At 40.4% G+C, this 17388-nt stretch overlaps 1 protein-coding gene across 1 annotated transcript in view; it reads left to right on the top strand.

The window, feature by feature from the left end:
• The first annotated feature begins 551 nt into the window (after nt 1-551).
• The window catches only part of LOC131677946 (uncharacterized), a 31661-nt gene continuing 14824 nt past the window's right edge, over nt 552-17388 (top strand). Inside the window, exons 1-3 of the mRNA XM_058958050.1 lie at nt 552-902; nt 8956-9393; nt 9500-9659. Coding sequence (XP_058814033.1) covers nt 770-902; nt 8956-9393; nt 9500-9659 — 731 coding nt within the window. The 5' untranslated portion in view covers nt 552-769. The remainder of the gene's footprint in view (nt 903-8955; nt 9394-9499; nt 9660-17388) is intronic.

Genomic DNA, 17388 nt, shown 5'->3' with positions numbered 1-17388 from the left:
ATAGTTTTTCCTGATTATTTAGCTTTAAATTTCCTTTAAGAGGGCCTGACAGTGATCTCTAAGATAAGAAATATATGCTCAAGAAAGGATTTACTCGAATTCAACTTGGTTCACCTGCTTGAGGCCATCATACTACCAACTATCAATTTTCATATGAGGCTCATAAAATCGTGTCAAAAGCTGATAAAATCGGGGGTAGATAAAATCACAAATAGTCAAGACTTGTCGTACATGCATTTTAATGTATTTTTATTCAAATATTGTTGTAAACGATGACATGTAAAATCATTTACTATTTGATACTCCGTTCATTCATTTTAATTTATGTTTTAATACATTTTTTGAATAAAGCTATGTATGTTTACATTCGTAATAATTAACATATATAAATTTTCTATTTTTTGGTGTGTCCGTGTCCGTCGTTTCAGTACAGAAAATTGTTCTAAATTCGAGGCCGTTACTGTTCAACCACACCTTTCAGCTACCGATCAGCTCCATTGCTAATAATCCATCGCGCATAGCTCACACAAATTTTCGAAAGCACGGTTGAAGCCATGAATCAAAGTCTTTAGTTCGGGAATGCGTAATGTTTGTGGTGATATATACCGATATGAAATGTATTCAACAGATGCAAAGATAAGCTTTCAAATTACCGGCACGGAACTAACTGATGTTCAGTAGCTCATTCGCCCCCTTTCGTTTCGGATGAAACGGTTGAACATTGGTAATTTGTTTCAAGTTTTGTGCAATTCGAGAACATCGAGGAAAGATGTGCACGTTTAGATGTGCATTTGCGATCGGCGTGACGCTCGTGTGTTTAGTAGCTGGCGAAGAAGCTGTAAAAGATTCATACTTGGCGGCGTTGCAGAACTCGTACAAGATTAATGGCAATAAAGGAAATGGTGTGTTGCATTCTATTGAGATGCGGTAGTTTCGTTTGATGAACTAATATCTAAACCGCTTTGGCGTATATTCCGCTTGGGCGTGTTGCTCTTAATTACTTTAAGTTAAAGTGTGTAACTAAAAATGTGCATTGCAGAAATAATAAACATATCGAATAAGGTGGTTATCACGAAAAATATTGTAGGTTTAAACTTTGTTAGGCATGTTTAATTGGGAGCCAGTGAGGTGAGAATTAGGAAATACAAAACCAAAATAATTCGCATCTTTTTTCAATATGATAAAATTGAGGGTGCTGTTAACGTTTTACATTTCTTACAAAAGAAATGTTTAGGATTCGCTGCACGTTTGAAAACTTCCGAGGCCCGGGGGGCAGAGGCTCATACACCACTCGACAAATTGGGATAATGGCTGTATGCATATGTCTGTGTTTTTAATGGTAAGGTTTAAATAGCTTCAAAAACCTGGTCTATAGTGCATTGGAACTGTGTGGGACTCATGAGGCACTTTCGTGCCTAATCACAAAAAACACTCTTTACTTTTTTTTTCACACTTTTCCCCCTCGGAAATACATCAAGGAATTATTTCCTGTGGGTCGTGCTTTTGTCGCACCTCTTTCTTTCGTTCAATTTTAAGGCCTCACGTGGTCAACGAAATGGCTCGACTTTTAAGGTTTGATTTAACTATTGCTTGTTGTCTCCATCTATTTCCTCAGTGACGCCCCGACGACCCAAACCTGGTGTTACGTAGCGTACTACTCAACTGGTCCCCAGTTGTGGACCTAGTCTACACCGACGGAGAGTTTCTCTTGAAATCTGATTTGTGGTTTCATGGCGGCTTTCGAGCCGATGGCGCTACTTTGTTGGTCCCTTCGCCACTTCCTCTGCAGCTCGGAGAGCATACTAGTAATTAGTCTGCTGACAGCATCACACACACACACACACACACACATATATATATATATATATATATATATATATATATATATATATATATATATATATATATATATATATATATATATATATATATATATATATATATATATATATATATATATATATATATATATATATATATATATATATATATATATATATATATATATATATATATATATATATTCATTGTGGCACATCTCTTCGACGATACTGTTAACTGTCACACCAGGCATACCCCTTCAAAATTCTTTGAACCTATAGCATTCAAAGACCACGTGTTCCAGTATCTCTTGCACGTTCACTCATTCCGGGCAAAGGGGTGAGGGAGCATGTCCAAACCGATGCAGGTACTTTCGGAAGCATCTGTGCCCGGACAAAAATTGCGTCAAATGGAAGTACACATCTTCATGCTTCCTATGCACCCACCTTGTTTTCTCTGCGTTGTCCAAGTATTGCTGCCACTTAGTCAACGAGTCGGTTCCTTGCATTTCGTGCATTTATCCGCTGGTAGAATTCCACGTCCTTAGCCCGAGGTGTGCAGTTTGGGATCATCCTGGCAATTATACATATTACCTTCGACGATATCGTTATGTACGCATTGGCGAAACGTGCTTGTTAATTTCGTCCGGTTTCGCTTTAAGTTCAACGCAGCAGATAAAATATTTTGAAAAATAACTCATCAAAACAGAAATTCAGAATGTATTTTAGATTGTATGTTTCCCATTGCAACTATGAAAAAACTAACACTGCCTTCAACAAAATGTCAAACGAAATGAATCAATGAAGAATGTTTGTTGGACGAACCTTTCTTTGAGGGAGTGTCTTAAAAACAAATGATCCTTCGAATTGTATGACCTTAACGTTAAACCCGGAGGCCCGGAGATCGGCCACAAAAACCGTAGTCTCCGGGTCAAATCCGGAGGGTTGGCAACCCTATGAGCCCGTCAGCCATCTAGGTTTCCACGATGCCTATTTTCTCTGCCGTCAACATCTCCACCTCCTCAAGGGTCGGTTATCGTGAGGATAACGTTATCTGTAAAGCCGACGATGTCAACTCCCCTGGGCATTTCCAGTGTCAACACTTCTCCCTGCTCGCTTTGACTGTGCGGATAGTGTCCACGGTCGATATCCCTTTCTAGAACCCGAGCTGCCTCTGCGATAGCCCGTTCTCACTTTCAGCGTAGATCGTCAGCCTGTTGAGGGTGACCCTTTCCATAAGTTTACCAAGAGTATCCAACAAGCACATAGGCCGATAAGATGTTGGATCTCCTGGTAGCTTCCCTGGCAACAACACCAGCTTCTGGATCTTCCATCTATCCTAGAGGTAGCCATCGTCCAGGCATTTCTGTAGAACTATCTTGAACATGTCCGGAAACACCAGGATCGCTATCTTCTGTGGCACGTTGGGGATATCGTCCGGTCCGGGAGCTTTCTTCGCTTTCAACCCTTTTGCCACTATAAGCAGCTCGTCGTTGGGGACTCGATTGTCTCCAGCATTCCAGGATTCCCGACGGTCTTTACGGAAGGTGCTAGCTGAACCTTCGTTGCACAGTCTTACATCCAGCTTTGCCAGGGCTTCCAACATGCTGTAACCTCTTGCGATTGTCAGTCTACTATCACACTCCACGGCCTAAGCATTAAAATTGGGCGACGGGTTGTACGTAGTCGCCTCTTGTGATTCCATGGTTATCTATGGAAGCAGGGAGACCATGATCCTTCATGGGGAGTAGTGTTTAGAGCCAGATCGGCGTACAATCGGGAATAGTCCATCCTAACCTAGTACCATCAACTAAATGGTGACCAGTTTTGATAGTACCCCGAGACCTGCCAGGGTTTCAACGGAAGGGAAGCAGTCGTGCTCTTAGCCCACTTGCCATTTCCGTCGGTGACATCCTTTCTTACTCAGAGAGTAAAACAGCATATCTGTCCGCTCAAAGCCGCCGTCCAATTCGTGATCCGTGTCCTGTCTGTTGACATTCGCAATGACCAGTATGATGTAATCAGGATGTTGCTGGCGTCGATCCTGATGTGTCGGTTAGCACTCCAGTTGGGCTAGAGTGCTTTAATTGCTAAGATTTTTGATTTCTAAAATCTAAAGATCCTAGCTGAAGCGGCACAGATTCGCTTCGTCGGAACTGCGTTTGGAATTATGGCATTTTTTAGAAGTAGAGCCCAATGCAGCCCCAACCCCACCACATCCTAGCAAGACTCCCCAACTCGTACTAGGTCTGGAGGGGGTGTAAATTAAGCCCCTGAACTCCTGTCGTTCCGGTCCCTGCTCCCCCCTGCGTGTGGATGTACACTAATGTCATGTAATGTCTCAGCAATGGCTGAGCCGATCTCAACGACACAATGAAAGACCTATCGTGACCATTAGACGTTATTATTTTTGTTTTTGGATATGCTGTTTACTTTCTGAGATATCAGTGATTCTGCCAAAACACGATATGTTTCAAGCACATAACTTTCAAACAAGTTCAATTTAATCACACTATAGCATAGCATAGTATAGCAAAAACGACCGCACTCATCATGGGTGGCTGATACAGTGAAATCTTTTTATACAATAGTATAGTTCACTGCACACCTGGCCATGTCCTTGCGATCGCCAAAGGGAAGGATATGTTAGTTGAATACTGACTTAAGAAGATGCGGGGAACCCACGCAATCTCCATAGGTATTACGGATGTTAACATTGGTTAGTAGGGAAGGAAAACGGGATGTGGGTTTGGAGTGATTTATATAAAATTCCACTAAATGGATAATAAAAATTAATTATAAATTAGATTGATCTCACCAAATTTACTTGGCTTATCCGCAAGAGGTGTAGGCTTCAAAAAGTACCGTTTTGTTACTTTTTCCGAGCATTCCGCTTAGATTAGTTACGGCATTAATCAAAAATCTGAGATGAAGTTGACGAAGAAGGCATCGATGATGATCCTGGTCTAACTGCTAATCACTAACAGACCGATACCAATGCTGACGTTTTCGCTAAGCTGAGTATATTATTGTGCAGGACAGTTAAACACAACAGATTCGAATGTGCTAGAAAATATTGCACTTTTCGAATTTCCTCGCGAGAAAAAAGCCAAAAATTGCAGCACCAAGAACTTTTTTTGTGAAGAAACGTGACAGGTTAAGAAATCGCGACCACCTTTGGTCAAAGCCTACTCTTCACAAGTTCAATTTAATCATACTATGCGGATATAATCAGAAAGATTATAAGGATACCTTTACAACATGCTATAGATTGTCACAATTCGTTCTCAAAAGGCGGAGATATTAATAATTGTAGTTATATTGCTAACAACTAAAAATGAGACCGTTGTACAAAGATCAACGGTTTCCTGGTGTTTTAAAACTAAATCGATTTTGAATATCGGGGTATAACCGTGAGTTTGATGTGTGATGGTATGTGAATATAAAGATCGTCATATAATCCTCCTAGTAGTGAGGCAAAAGCTTTTTCATATAGTTTATATTCATATTATACTCGTGGCATCACCGAGAGCAAATGTTGTTGAATCCATGACTTCTAATGAAAAATTGAAATACACATGAAACTTCCTAGGAATGCTCCTATTTTCGCCCTGTTTCTATCAACACCCTATTCACACGAAGCCGTTGCTTAGAGAAGCATCTGCCATCTATGTTTAACGCACTGGTTCAAATATTAGTGCGATAATTAGGACATTCGAATAATTTTTGTTGAGCTCTAACAGAAGAATTCCACCATTCTTATGCCGTTTTACTTGTCGTACAAATGATTTTTCATGATGAATGTGACTAAAACATAATTATTTGCAAAAAATTAAAACTTGTGTTACAAGAACGTTCCAGTGTTTATGTCCAGGGACACTTTCGATAATTACTTGCTTTTCCAAAAATTTAAAATGTACGTATTTATGTGTTCCTATGTTAATCAGTATGAATTTATTTAAATGAGTATATAGACATGCAGATGTATATATGTATAAAACAATTTGGGAGTGGATCACGAATTGGACGGCGGCTTTGAGCGGACAGATATGCTGTTTTACTCTCTGAGTAAGAAAGGATGTCACCGACGGAAATGGCAAGTGGGCTAAGAGCACGACTGCTTCCCTTCCGTTGAAACCCTGGCAGGTCTCGGGGTACTATCAAAACTGGTCACCATTTAGTTGATGGTACTAGGTTAGGATGGACTATTCCCGATTGTACGCCGATCTGGCTCTAAACACTACTCCCCATGAAGGATCATGGTCTCCCTGCTTCCATAGATAACCATGGAATCACAAGAGGCGACTACGTACAACCCGTCGCCCAATTTTAATGCTTAGGCCGTGGAGTGTGATAGTAGACTGACAATCGCAAGAGGTTACAGCATGTTGGAAGCCCTGGCAAAGCTGGATGTAAGACTGTGCAACGAAGGTTCAGCTAGCACCTTCCGTAAAGACCGTCGGGAATCCGGGAATGCTGGAGACAATCGAGTCCCCAACGACGAGCTGCTTATAGTGGCAAAAGGGCTGAAAGCGAAGAAAGCTCCCGGACCGGACGATATCCCCAACGTGCCACAGAAGATAGCGATCCTGGTGTTTCCGGACATGTTCAAGATAGTTCTACAGAAATGCCTGGACGATGGCTACCTCTAGGATAGATGGAAGATCCAGAAGCTGGTGTTGTTGCCAGGGAAGCTACCAGGAGATCCAACATCTTATCGGCCTATGTGCTTGTTGGATACTCTTGGTAAACTTATGGAAAGGGTCACCCTCAACAGGCTGACGATCTACGCTGAAAGTGAGAACGGGCTATCGCAGAGGCAGCTCGGGTTCTAGAAAGGGATATCGACCGTGGACACTATCCGCACAGTCAAAGCGAGCAGGGAGAAAGTATCGAAGCAAAAGAGAAGGGATAATCGCTACTGCGCCGTGGTGACTGTCGACAATAAGAATCCGTTCAACAATGCCAGATAGGTGGCGATCACCGCAGCGCTGCACAGAATGCGGCTGCTGGATTATATGTACAAGGCTCTGAAAAGTTACTGGTCTACGAAACGAACATGGTGCAAATGTCGATAAGGGTCACGGCGGAAGTACCGAAGGGCTCCATACTCATCACAACAGTCTGGAATATAAGTTGCAACGGAGTGTTGACACTGGAAATGCCCAGGGGAGTTGACATCGTCGGCTTTACAGATAACGTTATCCTCACGATAACCGACCCTTGAGGAGGTGGAGATGTTGACGGCAGAGAAAATAGGCATCGTGGAAACCTAGATGGCTGACGGGCTCATAGGGTTGCCAACCCTCCGGATTTGACCCGGAGACTACGGTTTTTGTGGCCGATCTCCGGGCCTCCGGGTTTAACGTTAAGGTCATACAATTCGAAGGATCATTTGTTTTTAAGACACTCCCTCAAAGAAAGGTTCGTCCAACAAACATTCTTCATTGATTCATTTCGTTTGACATTTTGTTGAAGGTAGTGTTAGTTTTTTCATAGTTGCAATATATATAATCGAAACATTACTGTAATCGTCAACTCAGCCCACACACCTTTTATAAGCAAAAAACCCCATAATTGAAAAATAATCTCGAAAACTCAACGTAGGAGTTGGGTATTTTTATATAGAACTAGCTAATACCCATCGCGCGTTGCTACGTTTTTAACGAAATAGGAGGAAAGCATAATTTGTTCCGAGGCGCCATCTGGCGGGCAGATAATCCCCAAACAATAGCACACAAACACGCCCCATAACAAATGCCTACTATGTATAAATTTTCACTGCAGGTTAAGCCGTTTGGGAGTCCATGAATCGATAAATATATATATATACATACAAACTTAGACTTATATATATATATATATATATATATATATATATATATATATATATATATATATATATATATATATATATATATATATATATATATATATATATATATATATATATATATATATATATATATATATATATATATATATATATATATATATATATATAATTATAACTAGCTAATACCCATCGCGCGTTGCTGCGATTTTCGACGAAATAGGAGGAAAACACAATTTGTACCAAAGCGCCATCTGGCGGGCATATAATCTCCAACTAATAGTACACAAACACGCCCCATAACAAATACCTACTGTGTATCAATTTTTACGGAAATCGGTTAAGCCTATAAGTTAAGGAGTCTATAAATCATATACATACAAACTTTGACTTTTTTATATATAGAAGATAGAAAGATAGATATAGTAGGGTGGGGCATTTTTATATGGAAAAACGTAATCATAACCACATCAGCCGAGCACAGAACTTTTTGGTTCCATTTGGGGTCCCAAACAACTGTGCAAATAAGAGGCGAATGACCTTAAGATTAAAACCTCTACAATCGAAAAAAAAACTGCAAAATTTGGGTCCATTGGTTGTGACCCGGCGTAGCGCATTGGGTTTAAAATTTGTATGGAAATTAGTATGGGAAAACCTTCTTTTTAGCATTTTCAATTTTACAGACTATTCGATAGATCGAATTAAATGACAAAAATATTTTTTTTCAACACAGCGGGTGTACCAATGATATTTCATATAGCATACCAAAATAGCATAGCATACATGCAGTAACAGAATTCTAAACTAAACTGTTATTCCGGACCCCGTTGGTCTAAAAAACAATTTTACTGAAGGGAGCAAATATGAATGAATTCATTCTTTCCTAGGTAATGCTAAACCTTTCTGGGGGTGTTGCAATATTCTTATGGGGTGATGGAATACTTATTAAAGCAATTCCAAACTTCCACAATTATATTGAACATAACCAGCTATTGAATCATAATTTTGCACAAGCACACTTGCACTTCTGGGTAGGTTAAAACAGATATACGAATAATATTGTGAAGATAGTGAAGAAACTGGATTGGTTACTCATCCTGACTTTAATTATGATCTACTTCCAGTCTCACAATAGGACTAAAAAGTCCCCACTATGACTGAATACCCAAAAATTGAATGGGAAATGTGAAATAATCTGAAAACTTTATTTAAATGAAAATAATACATAAAAATTTGGACATGAGAAATCTTCAAATACTCTAAAGATGTTGATCATATATTAACTGATTATCGTTTTTCTAGGACTTGTTCGGATAGCCCGTGAAGACTATAGCAGTATTCCTTCCACTTCGTACGACTACAGTCTCGCTCCCTCCACTAACTATGGGCCGCCACCTACTGGATCGTATGGAGCACCGCCAAAAGCTGTCTACGGACCACCTAAACCAGTATACGGTGCATCACAGCCAATTTACGGACCACTAGCACCTAACGACAACGGAAAACCCTACTTAAGCCCTGAAAGCTGGTTGCTGAGCAAGTTAAAGCTAAAGTTCAGCTGGTTTACACTTGCAAAAATTCTGCTCAAACTAGTAATATTCAAAAAGATCGTAAAGTTTATAGCTCTACTATGTCTACTGTTCTTCATTCCGACACTGAAGCCAAGTGAAAGCAATAGTGACCAAAGTGGTGGCGATAGCGGGGGAGACGATTACCGTCGACGAAGCTATAATCTGCAATGTGGGTAGAATTGATAATTTTAAGTAGAAAATGAGTCTGTTACTTCTCTGCATCATTGCGCATTCAAATTAGAAATCAAATATTCATAAAACACTGTCCGTTGTAGATGACTACGACACCCGACTTAATGAGGTGACACGGTTCGCTCTGAAAGCCATGGAAGCTTTCACGATTGATAACGAGCTCTACTGCCCAGAGGAGAATCTGTTGAGCTGTCGGGCCAAGCGAATGTTTGATTACATCGATGAGGAATATCCACTTAAACAGTAAGTTGAACAAATTATACACATCTTATAAAATACTATCGGTTGGGAAGATAAACAAACGCAATAATGATTTTCTTGAAGTAACCATTTTCATGAAATTGAGTTGAAGTGGGTGTGCATCAACATGAGCCAATAGCTAAATTCATGGACGACTTTAAATAACTAGATCCACGTCTTCTCTGTCAATTCTGTTAGAAAAATGCTAAGCGTCCATGTAGCAACGCTGTTTACTAATCCTTGTCAGCGGTCTAGACAATCTGATTGAGTTCCTGAAGGGAACCTCACCTTTTGATAAAGATATTTAGTTCCATGCCGATTTGTGAATAGCGCTGTTCATGACACGCATGCATAAGAACGGTGTAGCACTGTGTTCTATTCCTGCACTGGCTCATAAGAGGGATTCCATGAGAAACCGGCCGACTGCATAATACAATGTGTCCCACATTTATATAGGGTTACCAACCGTCCTTATTTGAAAGGATATGTCCTTATTTTCGAGGTTTTTGGAAAGCGTCCTTATTTTACTTCAAATGTCCTTAATTTTAGTCTCAAACCTTGGCATATACAGGGTGGTTCAACATGAAGTTTTTTAAACAGGGTATTTTTTAGTAGTTAAGGGGTACTAACTGCAAACTGTCATGCTATTGTAGTTTAGTATTGTTTGCCATTTCATAATGGAAAGACTTACACTGGTTCACCATCTTCCATTTATTCAACTATATTTCGAAAATCAGCGATCTGTGGAAATGTGTTTAGTGAACTCCAATCATAATATGGTTGACATCTTCGGCCAACTGACTCAACTATTCGCCATACAACCAAAAAATAAGCGTTGTAGTTCTTGTTATTGGATGATTAGCGTACAAATCGACCACATCCAGCACGCAGTGAAGAAGCTATGCGGTCACATCCTCAAGCATTGGAAACCAACATTACTCGAGTAATTAGCCAGATACCACTTGAAATACTCGAATCCGTCATCAAAAATTGGACCAATTCAGATAAACTTTTTTCCAAGAGAATCAATTTCAATTTCTTCCAGCGATTTATTTTTGTGAATGCATACTCTCTGCGACTCATGGCGACCAAAATTTGTTTTACTCAGAAGTAACCATAATTTGTTGGATAGCTCAATATAAGGTTTGGCCAAAGTGGTATCTTCTTAACTAACTAAACTAACCATAATTTGTTGGATAGCTCAATATAAGGTTTGGCCAAAGTGGTATCTTCGTTTGGTATTGGCACTACATCATTCTAATTTGTCTCGATTGAGATTCAACATCCCAGTTCAACCGCTGAAAAATTAGTCAGAATTCCGACTGTTTTTTTCAGCATTCTGGCTCAAGTGACATAACTGGCATAATATTTGTCAGGGATGTCCTTAATTGCCTCTCAGTCCATTTGGTAACCCTAATTTATACGTTCACCGCATTTTTCAGGATAACTTTTTTTTTCTTTCGATCAAACTGCACTAAATTTTCAGCGGTTTTTTTAAACTTAATAAGCGATGTTTCTCGAAATTTCGATGCTCTGGTGCGTTTCGTTTGTTTGTTATAGTTGTTTAAGTGAAAAAAGTGGTATCCCGTATTTAAACGTTCACCCTACTATTTTTTGGATAACTTTTTTTTTCTATTCACGCAAACTGCTCCAGATTTTCAGCGCTTATTTTAAAACTTAATCAACGATTTTTCTCGAAGTTTGGAAACCTTTAATAGATTGAACGGATAAATAAGAGACACATTTTTCACTTGAATTGCCATAACAAACGAACAAGATGCACCAGGGTTTCCAAACTTCGAAAAAATATCGTTGATTAAGCTGTAAAACAAATGTTGAAAATCTGGAGCAGTTTGTGTAAAAAGAAAAAAAGTTATCCAAAAAATAGTAGGGTGAACGTATAAATGTGGGACACCACTTTTTTCACTTAAGCTGCCAGAACAAACGAATGAAACGCACCAGAGCTTCGAAATTTCGAAAAACATCGCTTATTAAGTTTTAAAACAAACGTTGAAAATTTGGTTGCGGTTTATACAAACAAAGAAAAAGTTATCCTTAAAAAATGGGGTGAACGTATAAATGTGGGACACACTGTATGTCCATTGTTGATTCGAACGAATCATTGCAGTTGTGTTCGGTTTATGAATTTCCATTATGTTCTCTGGAAATTTCAATATTTTGATATAAGACTAATTTTCCAAAATGGCGTAGTCGTTTTTGCGTGCATAATTTTCATTTTTTTTTGTTAGATTACTGTATTTTTAAACAGCAAATCTATCTGAGAACGAGGGAATGAATACTTCTGTACGAAAAAATAAACACAAAAAAAAAATTGCGTCATTTTTCACAAAACAAAAATTTATATTAAAAATTTAAATGACAAAAAATCCCATTGTTTTACATTTTTTATATTTTGTCGACAAAAATCGAAACAGAAACCAATCATTTTGAATGTGATTGCCTGATAGAGAACTTATCGGTAATTTTTTTTCTGACAATAACTTTCTATATGTTTTTAAATTTCATACTATTTGACACACAAAACTGTAATATTATTACAGAACATCATTTCAAAATAAAATGCATAAAACAAAAATCTTCCAAAATGCGATAGTTGTCGAGATATTTTGAATTTTGCTCCAACAAAAACAATTAATTGGTGTAATTTACCCTTTTTTAAAATTATTCACGTTTCCCCATCATAAAATATCAACAGTCTAATATTTATCTTTTTAAAGACGTAAAAGAAGCTATCACCGTCACCGAGGACAGTGATTTTACGACATTGAACAGGAGGGCTTTTCTTTAACGTTCTGCGTTACAGACCATTAAAGATTTTGCTGAAGTTTAGGCTACGAAACCCCCAGGTGACGAGAACTTCAATTTCGTTAACTTCTGCAATAATTTGGTTAGAGCAGTACACGCCAGATCTAAGTCCAAAGATAAGTTTACTATGAATCTCTAGCAGTACACGTAGAACAGAGAAGACACAAAGTGGATTTGAGATGATAGAACTTCCTCAGCCCGGAGGAAAACCTTTTCGGATTAATGAGGACTTTTTTTATTCAGTTCGTTTATTTGATAGGCACAAATGCGTTAGCTTGGCGATGCCAAATCCTTTTGTTTTTTACATTTTAAATATTTAAAACTAGGAGGTTACAATGCTAAGATTTTTTTTTTATATTGAGAGGAAGAATTCTACAGCTATCTTAAGACCAGAAATACAGTTCTATATACAAGAGGGGGGCAAACGATTATTTTATGAAAAAAATTAAACAAGGAACCCAGTTTGATATTCAAAAGGGGAGGAATAGTTTTTTACGAAACATTTTACAGCTATCTTAAAACTAAATATACAGTTTGGTATATAAAAGGGGGAACAAATATTTATGAGAAATTTCACAGATATCTTAAAACTAGGGATACAATTCTATTTACAAGATGGGGGACAATAGTTTCAATAAGAATAAAATTGGCAGTTATCTTAAAACTAGGAATACAGAATACAAATTTGATTTTTTTAAGGAGACTTATGCTTGGTTAAGATATTCAAAGGGGGGCTTATTTCCATCATCGATGTAGCAGCAGTTGTATCAAGGACAGGGGAGAGAAGGCGTATATGATGAACATGAATAGAAGAGCAGAACTTGTAGCTTTCGGGCAAACGGGAGATCAGCGACACAGTGTCTTGTCAGTAGGTCGTCGAGTACCGGGTTGGCGGGTGGTATTCTTCAGACCCGCGGGGAAGTTATATGACCATCGAGTCGCTCTCGCTTCAGCTTTCTTCTATGCAGGGCGATGGCGGTCACATAGTGGCACTCTGGTATTGGTCGGATCGACAAGGAAGAACAGGGAGCTTCTGGAAACGAGAAATAAGAGAGAGGGGCTAAATTGGAATGTTTATCGTTTTTAAAAAGAAGTAAATAAGGGACATATAGGAAAGATCTCGATTTGCCAGCATATTCCGAACTGGGACATTGGGTGGTCTACCTCGGGTCCGAAGGTAATTCTTTAACTGAGACCTGGCGTCACAATACCCGGCGCATACCCAGACAACGTGATCGGTATCGTGATAACCTTCATTACAAGCGCACCATCTACTCTCTGCGCATCCAATGTGTAGTGGTTGGACATAAGCCGGGACATTACACGTATGAAATCCCGACCCACATCCATCCCCCTGAACCAAGGCTTCGTTGATACCTTCGGGACAATAGAATGTAACCATCGTCCAAGTTCCCCATTGCTCCACGAGTTTTGTCAACTGTCGAGTGTCCTCTGATGACAAATACTGAAAAATACCTTGACGCAAATTGATCTTTCGTAGATATCACTTTCTAAATCAACTCTTCGAGCTCTCGATCGAAGCAGTTCGTTTTCTGGTGCTGTGCATAAAGTGAACAAGAATATATATTGTCAGTGAAGGTCAACCATTGTTTGAGGCAGTCTTTGTTCGCCGGTGCCCACGCTGGTGAAGTGAATACCAGAATAGCCAGACACGCCGCTATATAAGCTAAGTATTATTTTTCTTTCTTTCATTTCCCTTTCCCCGATCGGTCTCTACTTTTCCCTTTCCCCTGAATACAAGTTTCATCTCTCGTTTACACCACGTGCTATCCTCGTGCCTTAATGGCCGAGGGCGAAGGAACATTGGATGGGAATGATATTCCCATGGATTTACCGGATAAACCCGAAATTACTCCCTCCCCTGATTCCCCCAGTCCTCCCCGTATTTAAACATACCCAGCCAGTTCAAATGGACCCTGGGTGGTGTATTTCCGGCCCAACACGAAATCGCCCAATATTCTAGAAATATCACGGGAGCTGACTGCTAACTACCCGGCCGTAGCTCAGATAACACGTGTTCGAGCTAATAAGATACGCGTTATAGTAAATGACCTCGATCAGGCAAACCAGATTGCTCGCAGCGAGCGTTTTACGAAACGATTCAGGGTGTATGTGCCTTGTAGGAAAGTGGAGATCGATGGAATCGTCGCCGAACCAGGTCTAAAGCGCGAAGACCTGTTGAAGTACGGGGTTGGCTGCTTTAAGGTCCCTTCACTTCAAAAGGTGAAGATTCTGGAATGCAAGCAATTGTATTCCGCAAAAACTGAAAATGATAAGACAACTTATTCTCCGTCAGACTCGATTCGGGTGACTTTCTCCGGGTCTGCTCTTCCCAACTATGTCCTCCTGGATAAGGTTCGCCTACCTGTTCGCCTGTTTGTATCGCGGGTAATGAACTGCAGCAATTGCAAGCAACTGGGCCACACAGCCACTTATTGTGGCAATAAAAAACGGTGCGGCAAATGCGAGGGAGAGCATGAGGATGACGCTTGCGGTGGAGAAACTGAGAAGTGTATTCACTGCGGGGGCCCTCCGCATGCTCTTAAGTCATGCCCGGCGTATAAGTAGCGCGGGGATAAAATTAAGCGCTCCCTTAAGGATCGCTCGAGGCACTCTTATGCAGAAATGCTAAAGAATGCTTCGCCATCTGTCCCTTCCGAAAATTCCTTTGCTCTTTTGGCTGGCGTTGAGCAAGAATCTGACGACGCACAAGAGGGAACATCATTGGTTAACCCAGGGGAATCCAGGAAGAGGAGAAATCTAGCCTCCCCTAAATTGCCTCGTAAGGGTGCCAAGGTGTCGTCCCCTCAGAGTGCGCCAACTACAATCAATAAATCCAACGGAAGTGATGCACTGCAGCCGAAGCAATTTGCTCCAGGACTTGGAAATATTAATTCTATCAAGGAGTATCCACTTCCAGGGACACCAAAAACCCCAAGTGTCCCCTTTTTCCAACAGACACTCAGTCCAGTAACGGACTAATGAAATTTTCTGACATAGTGGACTTAATTTTCACAACTTTCAATGTTACTGATCCTCTTAAAAGCATTCTGATACATTTTCTCCCTATAGTGCAAACATTTTTGAAGCAGTTGACTACCAAATGGCCCCTCCTTGCAGCGATCGTATCCTTCGATGGCTAAGTCATCGAACGAGGTCACCGATTCGATCACTGTTCTACAGTGGAACAGCAGAAGTATCCTCCCGAAAATAGATTCCTTTAAATTTGTACTAAATAGTTTAAAATGTGATGCTTTCGCATTATGTGAAACTTGGTTAACTTCCGATATAAATCTCAACTTCCACGACTTTAATATAATTCGTCTGGATCGAGAAAACCCTTATGGAGGAGTACTTTTGGTGATCAAAAAGTGCTATTCTTTCAACCGAATTAACCTCCCTTCGACACCAGGCATTGAAATTGTCGCTTGTCAAGTTTTAATCAAAGGTAAGACCTTAGAATTGCTTCCATCTACATTCCTCCTAGAGCCTCGGTAGGGCACCGAACGCTTTGTAATATCACGGAATCCTTACCGGCACCGCGGCTAGTTCTGGGAGACTTTAACTCGCACGGTACGGTATGGGGTTGTCTTCATGATGATAATAGATCAACATTAATCTAAGATCTTTGCGACAATTTCAACATGACCATCTTAAACACGGGAGAAATTAAGCGGATTCCTACACCACCAGCACGCGCAAGCGCGTTGGATTTATCGCTTTGCTCGACATCGCTACAGTTAGATTGCATGTGGAAGGTGATCCCTGATCCCCACGGTAGCGATCATTTGCCTATCGTGATTTCAATTGCTAACGGTTCAAGACCATCGAAAGCAATCAATGCCTCGTATGACCTCACACGGAACATTGATTGGAAGAGTTACGCGACCGCGATATCCGTTAAAATCGAATCCACTCAAGAGCTTCCTCCGGAGGAAGAGTACAGGTTTTTGGCTGGCTTGATTCTCGACAGTGCGAATCAAGCTCACACTAAACCAGTACCAAGCGCGAATACCCATGGACGGTGTCCCACACTGTGGTGGGATAAAGAGTGCTCAGAGCTGTACGCGGAGAATTCCACTGCATATAAGGCCTTCCGGGAAGACGGGTTACCCGCTAGCTATCAACAGTACGCGTCGTTAGAAAAGCGAATGAAGAGTCTAATGAAAGCCAAAAAACGCAGGTATTGGCGCCGGTTCGTCGACGGGTTAACGAGAGAAACAGCGATGAGCACTCTTTGGGGTACGGCTCGACTTATGCATAACCGAAACAGTACCAACGAGAACGTGGAATATTCAACCCGTTGGATATTCGCTTTCGCCAAGAAGATCTGTCCGGACTCTGTCCCGGTACAGAAAACGTGCCGCGCCGCGTCTCCTCACGATACCGCGAACGAAACACCGTTTTCGATGGTGGAGTTTTCACTTGCTCTCTTATCATGCAACAATAACGCCCCAGGGTTAGACAGAATCAAATTCAACTTGCTGAAGAATCTGCCTGACACTGCAAAAAGGCGCTTGCTGAACTTATTTAACAAGTTTCTTGAGGGTAACATTGTCCCTCATGACTGGAGGCAAGTGAAGGTCATCGCCATTCAAAAACCAGGAAAACCAGCCTCCGACCACAACTCGTATCGACCGATTGCAATGCTGTCCTGTATTCGGAAGTTGTTCGAGAAAATGATCTTGTTTCGCCTCGACAATTGGGTTGAAGCAAATGGCTTACTGTCAGATACACAATTTGGCTTCCGCAAAGGCAAAGGAACGAACGATTGCCCTGCGTTGCTTTCTACAGAAATCCAAATAGCCTATGCTAACAAAGAGCAGATGGCATCAGTCTTCTTGGATATTAAGGGGGCTTTTGACTCAGTTTCTATCAACATTCT

Source organism: Topomyia yanbarensis, chromosome 1 (assembly GCF_030247195.1).
Source record: "Topomyia yanbarensis strain Yona2022 chromosome 1, ASM3024719v1, whole genome shotgun sequence".
Lineage (NCBI taxonomy): Eukaryota > Metazoa > Arthropoda > Insecta > Diptera > Culicidae > Topomyia > Topomyia yanbarensis.
Note: the sequence above shows the minus strand (reverse complement) of the source record. Positions and strands in the feature narration are given on the sequence as shown.